The sequence below is a fragment of the Tachyglossus aculeatus genome, chromosome 8 (genome assembly GCF_015852505.1).
Source record: "Tachyglossus aculeatus isolate mTacAcu1 chromosome 8, mTacAcu1.pri, whole genome shotgun sequence".
Lineage (NCBI taxonomy): Eukaryota > Metazoa > Chordata > Mammalia > Monotremata > Tachyglossidae > Tachyglossus > Tachyglossus aculeatus.
In genome coordinates, this window is record NC_052073.1 from 30036831 (window position 1) to 30045692 (window position 8862).

General features: G+C 46.3%; 1 protein-coding gene across 5 annotated transcripts in view; it reads left to right on the forward strand.

Moving 5' to 3' along the window:
* Positions 1-8643, forward strand: part of PTPRT (protein tyrosine phosphatase receptor type T) — a 700314-nt gene extending 691671 nt beyond the window's left edge. For all 5 annotated transcript variants that reach the window (XM_038750174.1, XM_038750176.1, XM_038750173.1 and 2 more), the window contains 3 exons: positions 3136-3299; positions 4293-4428; positions 5517-8643. In XM_038750174.1, the coding sequence (XP_038606102.1) occupies positions 3136-3299; positions 4293-4428; positions 5517-5570 (354 nt within the window). In that variant the 3' untranslated portion in view covers positions 5571-8643. The remainder of the gene's footprint in view (positions 1-3135; positions 3300-4292; positions 4429-5516) is intronic.
* The last annotated feature ends 219 nt before the right edge of the window (positions 8644-8862 follow it).

The window sequence follows — 8862 nt, forward strand, 5'->3', positions numbered from 1 at the left end:
TGATGGGAAAGTTAGGAGGAGGAGGGGATTTGGGAAGGAAAATGAAGGTTTCAGCATTGGACATATTGTGCTTGAGGTACCGGCATGACATCCAAGTGAAGATGTTCTAGAAGCCAAAGGTGATGTGAGATTGCAGGGAAGGAGAGAGGTCAGGGCTAGATAGGAAGATTTGGACTAGAGGTGGTAACTGAAGTCATGAGCATGATGACCTCCCTAAAGGAATGCGTGTAGATTGTAAACTCACTGTGGGCAGGGAAGGTGTCTGCTCATCCTGTTGTATTTTACTCTCCCAAGTGCTTAGTACAGTGCTGTGCAGATAGTAAGTGCTCAGTAAATATGATTCACTGAAGACAGAAGGAGGCCCAGAACTGAGCCTTGAGGGATTTTCAGAGTTGTAGGGTGGAAGACAGAGGAAGAGCTGGCCTCAGAGCCCGAGAAATAGTGGCCAGAAAGCTAGGAGAAGAACCAGAGGAGTTCAGATAAATCAGGGTTAGATGCAGCGTTTCCAGAAAATGGGGTTGGTCCACAGTATCAATCACTGATGACAAGAAAAAGATGATTAGGATGGTGAAGAATCCATTGGATTTGGCAAGGAGGAGATTATTTGTGACCTTGAAGAGAGCAGTTTCAATGGAGTGGAGGGGGCAGAAGTCAGACTTGTAGTAGGTCAGTGAGTTGGAGGAGAGGAAGTGGAGGCAGTGAGGGTGAACAACCCATTTGAAGAGTTTGGTCAGGGATGATGTGGGAAATGGGTAATAGTTGGTGCAGTGGGGCTGAGAAGGGATTTTTTTAATTTTAGGATGAGGTTTTGTGGGCATGTTTGAAAGCAGAGAGGAAGGAGCCATCAGAGAGTGAGTGGTTGAAGAGGATGATCAGGGAGGAAAGAGTGAGCACAGCTGTTTTTACAAGGGGTGAAAGTGTGATCAAAGGCCCAGGTGAACATGGTAGGATTCAAAAGCAGGTGGAGATTACCTGAGAGGCAGCCAGCATCTCCTTTTTTCTAAATCCAGTTCTCTGAGCAAGTTGTCTACACCCACTACCTCTACTTCCTCTGCTCCAAGAGGGGAAGGGTCTGGACTTTATTCTGCTCCCCATAAGCAAGTGGGCTCTCTGTTCCCTACAACTGGGGGGAAATGCCTAATTTTGCACTGGGAAGCAGGGGGATTCAAACTGAAACATGAAGGTATGTGGCTCAGTATCAAAGTGCTTACGGGGTACATAACAAACACCATAGTCAATGCAGAGAGGACGGCAAATAGAGGAGATAAAGGGCTGAGTCTGGGATGGCCTCATGGAGGAGATGTGATTTTAGGAGGGTTTCGAAGGAGGGGCGAGTGATGTCCCCTCCCATGTGGATTCTGCTCCCTTCACTCTATCAAAACTGCCATCTAAATGACCTCCTTCTTGCCAAATCCAGTGGCGTCTACACCATCCTAATCTTCCTTGACCTCACCGCTGCCTTCGACACTGTTGACCACACACTTTTCCTGGAAATATCCAACCTGAACTTCACTGGCACTGTCCTCACCTGGTTGTCCTCCTGTCTCTCTGGCCACTCATTCTAAGTCTCTTTTGCAGGCTCTTCCTCTGCTTCCCATCTCCTAACTGTGGGAATTCCTGAAGGCTCAGTTCTGGGTCCCCTTCAGTTCTCCATCTATATTTCTACATGGATGATTCTAGTCTATATCTCCAGCCTTGACCTTTCTTCTTCTCTGCAGTCTCCTATTTACTCCTGCCTTCAGGATATCAACTTGGATGTCCCACCAACACTTCAAACTAAACATGTCTAAAACAGAACTTCTCATCTTCCCACCCAAACCCTACCCTCTCTGTCCATCACTGTAGACAGCACCACCATGTTCCCTACCTCATAAGTCTGGAAGCTTGGCATTATCTCTGGCTCATCTCTCTCATTCATCAGACATATTCAATCTGTCACCAAATCCTGACATTTCAACCTTCATATTGCTAAAATCCACCCTTCTCTCTCCATCCAAACTGCTTCCACATTAATAATAATGATGGCATTTATTAAGCCCTTACTATGTGCAAAGCACTGGGGAGGTTACAAGGTGATCAGGTTGTCCCACGGGGGTGGTTCACAGCCTTAATCCCCATTTTACAGATGAGGTAACTGAGGCACAGAGAAGTTAAGTGACTTACCCAAAGTCACACAGCTGACAATTGATGGAGCCGGGATTTGAACCCATGACCTCTGGCTCCAAAGCCCGTGCTCTTTCCACTGAGCCACACTGCTTCTCTAATTAATCCAAGCACTTATTTAGGCCTTGATTACTTCAAGCACCTCCTTTCTGACCTCCCTTCCTCCTGTCCTTCCCCATTTCAGTCTATTATGCTTCACTCTGCTGCCCAGATTGTTTTTTTCTGCAAAACCATGTCCATGTTTTCCCACTCCTCAAGAACCTTCAGTGGTTGCCCATCCACCTTCACATCAATAGAAACTCCTTACAACTGGCTATAAAGCGCTCAGTCATCTTGCCCCATCCTACCTTACCTCTCTGATTTCCTACTACAATCCAGCCTGCACACTTCATTCCTCCAAAGCCAACCTTCTCACTTTACCTCATTCTCATCTGCCTCGCTGCCAACCCCTTGCCCACATCCTGCCTCTGGCTGGAAACTCCCTCCCACTTCATATCCATCAGACCACCATGCTTCTCATCTTAAAAGCCTTATTAAAATCAGATCTCCTCTAAGAGTTCTTCCCTGCTAAACCCTCATTTCCTCTTCTCCCATTCCCTTCTGTGTCACCTTGCACTTGGATTTATACCCTTTATTCACTCCAACCTAAGCTCCACAGCACTTACATATATATCCATAATTTATTTCATATTAGTATCTGTCTTCCACTATAGACTGTGAACTCCATGTGGGGAGGAAACATATCTACTAACTCTGTTATAGTCTACTCTCCCAAGTTCTAAGCTCAGTGCTCTGCACACAGTAAGTGCTTAATAAATATGATTGATTATGAATGTTGTGGAGTTGGGGGAGCTGGGGAGGTTTTGGGGGAGTTCCCATCTGATGGTCATACCACTGAATTATTGGTGTTATGGAGTGTCTAGGTCCTAATCTAGAGCATTTTAATAACTTTGCCTCACGTCTTACTTTCAGCCCCAGGATGGGTACCGCATAGTTCAGCACCTACAGTATATTGGCTGGCCAGCCTATAGGGACACACCTCCTTCCAAACGCTCCCTTCTGAAAGTTGTCAGGCGCTTGGAGAAATGGCAAGAACAGTATGATGGGAGAGATGGACGCACTGTTGTTCACTGCCTGTAAGTAGAACTTCCCTGTACTCTTCCTTGTTAGTTCTCCCTCTTCCTCCTCCTTACTTAGGTCACATGGAAGTGTGACCAATCATTGCCTGGGCATCAGTGTGCCTCTTATAACCATGGATGGTATAGATGAGACAGTGATCTGCAATTAGAACAGTGCTCCAGGGCTTAGACCAGTGCTTTGCACATAATAAGCGCTTAACAAATGCCATCATTATTATTATTAATAGGTTTGGGTCATGGAGGGAGACCGAGGGTGGGCAAAGCTGAGGCTTTTCCTAAGACCACTCCACCCCTCTGATCTGGCCCCCACCTAATGGCAGGTACTCACTCCCCCACCTCTCCTTGATCGGGAAGGTCACCAACTGGCCTCCCCACTGTCCTGGGACACTGCTTTATGGTGAAGGGCCTTTCCTGTTTATCCTAGAAGACACACTAATCTTAGTTTAGATTACAGTGCCATCTAGTCTTGGGCAAAACATCAATCAGTGATATTTATTGAGTGCTTGGTGGGTGCAGAGCACTGTACTAAGCACTTGGGAGAGTACAAGACTGTAGACTCTAAGCTTGTTGTGGGCAGGGAATGTATCTGTTATATTGTTTTAGAGTACTCTCCCAAGTGCTTAGTACAGTGCTGTGCACACGATCAGTGCTCAATAAACATGATTGACCGACTGACTGAAAGACTAGAATATAACGATGTAAAAGATACTCCCTGCCCACAGGGCATATGGCAAGGTTTCAGTCGTGATTGGCAGATCTGACCAAATCAAGGTTATTTTGACGTGAGGCAGCAGGTATATGCCTGTACATTCACACTTAGATGTGCGAGAACAGGCCCAGGCCTTCTTGTAGTGTACTTTAAATCCTGATCTACACACAGTGCATTGTTGGCTCTTGGCCCCTGTCAATGATGAACATGAAGGCATTTAATCTTCATGTGGAATAAGAGGTATGGAGGGCAGAGCCTCACTTTCTTCCCTCCGTGCCTAGAAATGGTGGTGGGCGCAGCGGAACCTTCTGTGCCATCTGCAGTGTTTGTGAAATGATCCAGCAGCAAAACATCATTGATGTGTTTCACATAGTGAAAACGCTAAGGAACAACAAATCCAACATGGTGGAGACGCTGGTGAGTGCCCAGGGGACTGTGTTTGACAAAGTCTTTTTTGGAAAATACGTGAACATTAATTAGGGCAAAGCAGGGAAGGGTCGGGATCTTATTCTGCTCCCCTTTTCCCACAGGCACGTGGGCTCTCTGCTCCCTACAGCTGTGGGGAAAAGCCTAACTCTGCCACTGGGAAGTGGGGAATCCAAGCTGGAACTAGAGGATACCTGATTCAGGCTCCTGCAAATTATCCTCTTCCAGCCAGAAACCAATAAAGATTCCTCTGTCTCCTGGGGACAGGAAGGCTCCTGGGGCAGGAGCAGACAGGAAGCTGCAGAGACACCTTGTCCAGGCCTTAATTCAATCCATCGATCAATCGTATTTATTGAGCAGTTACTGTGTGCAGAGCACTGTACTAATGGGCTTGGGAGAGTACAACACAGCACTGTAACAGACACACTCCCTGCCCACAGTGAGAGGGGGAGGCAGACATTAATATAAACTACAGTGAATTCAATCACCATTTCCACAATGCAATCCCTCCATCCTCAAACTTCTGTTTTCCTCCATCTCCCTCTTCCTTCATCACTGCCCTTGGCTGTCTGTCCCCCTTTCATCACCCCCTCCCTCCTTTGACCAGTCCTGACCCCCTCCCCTTTTCTTCCTGGATTCCTCTCCCTTCCCGTCTCCCTCCATGCTCTTTTCGTCCCTTCTATGAGGTGAGCCCTGTCCCTTACCAAGGGACGTAAGGAGCATTAAGAGCTTGGGGATGGGTGAGAGAATGCTAGTAGGACAGCATAATCACCTCTTTTTGTTCATGGTTTTCCAGTCTGGCTGAAAGTCCTGGTCCAAAGCACTCCCTTCAATACTTGAGCATCTCCAGTGTTTCTATACTCATGTCTATTTGCCCACCCTGTGGCAGAGGGCCAGTCCTTAAATCACAAATAAACTCCTGTTGCCCGTTTAGTGACCTGAAATGTTCGGAGGCCAAGCATCTTTCCCCAAATTCACGTCCAAAGCTGTTTCTGTATCTGCTGTCTGCATGATCGGGTTCCCCAACCCTCTGTTAACACTTCTCTCTCTTCTCGCCTCCCTTCCCCACCTGCTCTCAGGAACAATATAAATTTGTATACGAGGTTGCACTGGAATACTTGAGTTCATTTTAGCAGCAGTGAACATGCAAGAGTTCCAACCCCAGGATCTCCAAACCACCCTTTTCTCTGTAAGGCAGTAACAGGGATGAAAGACTTCCAGATCCTGACTTCACTGAAGAGAAGTGGGACTCCCACGTGCGACTGACTGCTAGCCAATGGTGCATTCATTCGCCGCTACTTGAACCGACTGCTGTTGAAACCAGAGAGGAAGGAGGCAAGGCTGAGGAAGACCCTGCTTTCTCATACCCCAGTGTCTGCCCTGCCCTCCCGGATTCCCATCCTAACCCCCCAGGAACCCCCTGACAACAGAAGAAACATCGGATTGTCCGTCTAAAGTCACTTGTTTTTGTTCTACCCGGGTTTGTGAATCTTATGCTAGAGTCTGTTGGAGAAAACTGAAACCCACAGGGAGGTGCTTTAGAGGTTGAGGTATATTTCTTCCTCTCGGCGAATTTCCTAGTCGGAAATTGGGAAGCTGGAGAATTAGAAATCCTTTGGGGTCTCTGACTGTAGGTTAAAGGGTACATAATCCCTGAGACCCTGCCTCCAAATCTTCTCCTGTTCCTCTGAGGGCCAGCCCACATGGACTCTGACCTGGCTCTACCTCAGTGTTTGATTGAAGCAACAGTGCTAGACTTAGGCACATCCTTAATATGCCCCTCTAGCTAGACCTGATTATGTGTGTGTGACTCCCACTGGGTTATCTTTACTTCTCGAGGTTTCCAAGCTATGCTGTACCACCACCCCCTGGCTCAGGTCTTGTTGAATGAACTGGGGCCAGAGGTAGATGCTGGGTAAAGTTCTTTTTTCTGTGTACATACCAACTCAGCTGAGGGGTTCCAGAGCAGTTGTTTGGTGGCATTATTGTCATTGAGAAATGGAGAGCACCAGATTTCTGAGGGTTTGGTTACTCAAGATGGAACCCATGAAGAGTTGATAGAGGTGATGTCCTTTTAATGAGGAAGCCAGATTGAGAGTTGGCAGCTTATTTCTCAGCAGTGTGGTTAAAATGAAACTTGTCCCACTATAAGCCGGCAGCTTCTCTGCTCATCAAAGTGGACAGTTTGGCAGAAAAAATGGCCATGAGGTGTAATCGGGGCTGGTGGATTTGGGAAGTTGGGATATGTTTTTCAGGGCTCAGAATTTGACACATTTAACCATTGTTTTCCGCCAAAACGCCCCGTGAATCCCAATCTCTTCTTTACCCAACCCATGGCATAACAAATACTGAAAAGCTTTAACATCTCGGGTGCCAGTGCAGACTGGAAGCCAATTTAAGTGAATCAAATCTGACTCCTAGAGGGTTTTATTTTTATATCCCATTTGTCATCAAAAGCAAGGAAACCTATGGAGAATGGGCATCTACATCCATGAGAGAAGGAAAGGGTGATCAAGATAGAAAGAGGTGGCTGTTTCTGGTTACCTTTCGTATTTTAGTTTAAGTGTTTAATCCCCTCATCTTTTGGAGCATTCTAGGCTATGGGGATCATTTACCAAATTCAAGAGGCCCATCTCCTCAAACACATTTTGCTGGTGGGGGATCATTTGTCAGTGCTCAAGTCAAGAGTCTCCAGACACCATGGAAGGATTAAAAGGCTATTCTTTCTGCTGTATCAATCAGTTGTATTTATTGGGCACTTCCTGTGTGTAGCACACTGTTCTGAGCGATTGGCAGCATACATACAATAGAGTTGGTAGACCCATTCTGCAAACTAAAAGGGCAAACAGATTAAGATTTCAGTGTTCTTGAACACGTGCTACTTGTCCTGCAATTCGAAGTTCTCCTTCACAATCATCCAGATTTCAAATCTTTCCAGATGCACTGGATTTCAAGCTACCACAGTTAAACACCCAGATTTCTGGGGGAAGCTTCTGATGCAATCAAACCCACGCTATGTGGTTCCTCTGCCAGCAAATGAGCATTTCTCTGTCCTGGTTTTGAAATTTTTTTGGTCTGAGATAGCAGTAGACATAGTGTGTTTTTAGGTGTGCATTTGTTCATGTTTGCATGTGTATATGTGCATATAGGCATAGTGATGTGCATGTTAGATGGGAGATGCTTCATGAGAATGGGAATTTACTTTTGGCAGTGACTCCTAGAGTACTAAAAAGGAGTCAGAATGGGAAGGTGTAGTTTAGAGATTCTGTCTGTGAAACGCTCTTCTAAATTCCCATTTAAGGCCTTTCGGCCTAGGATGTTCATTTTCAGCAAAGACCACAAAGCCAAAAATCCCCCTGTGCTTTCTCCCCCAGGTATAATATGAAAGAAATAAAGGTTCCCTGGAAATGTGCCAGAAGATACATCCCTGCAATTGGATTACAGGGGACATTTGCCAAGGGCATGTTTAGCATGGGTTTTGGCTAGAAGCCATTAGCTGTAGGACTAAGAGGAGGTAGAGGGGAGGATAGTGCTGGCCAGTGATTTTGCAGAGAGCAATATACACCCTCAAGGGCAGTGACAGTGCCAGGAAGGGAAAGTCACTTGTCTCTTTCCTAAGGCAGGACACCATCTCTGCCTCCTCCACAGAACAGAGCCCTGGTTCTAAATGAAGCCGATAAAACCATTTTCAAACAAGATCATCATCCAAACCCTCTTCTTCCTGGGTTTAGAACACACTGTGCTAATTGTCAGCTAAGCCCTAGGCAGCACTGATTACTACTCCTCTCCATCAGACACTGAAGAAGCACAGATGAGTCTTTCTGGTTACTTTCCCTATGTCCCTGGTCAGTGAGAATATTGCATTGAAAAACAGAACTGGATTAGGCATCACTCATAAGAAAGAGCCCAGAGTGGTGGCTTTTTCAGTCTGGCTCGGATGGGATCAGAAATTGCACTTTTGCAAGAGCTAAGGATGCCGCAAAGAATGACATGAACAAACATGAGTGTAAGTAAGTGAAAGGAAGGAGACGATGGGTTCTGTTCGAAAGCTGGGAGGCAGTGATGGATAGAGGAATGGCCCAGTGGACTATGGGACCGTGGAGAGGAACCACTGAAAAGGAAGCACACTTTTTTGTGTTTATTTTAAATGATACTTGTGAAGCGCTTACTATGTGTTAAGCACTTTTCCAAGCACTGGGGTAGAAGCAAGCTAATCAGCTTGGGCATAGTCCCTGCCTCACATGTGGCTCAGTCAAGGTAGTGGAGAGAACAGGTATCGAATCCTCATTTTATGGTTGAAGAAATTGAGGCACAGAGAAACTTTGACTTGTCCAAAGTCACACAGCAGGCAAGGGGCAGAGCCGGGATGAGAACCCAGATTTTCTGACTTTCAGGCTCGTGCTCTTTCATGCTGCTTCCCAAAGG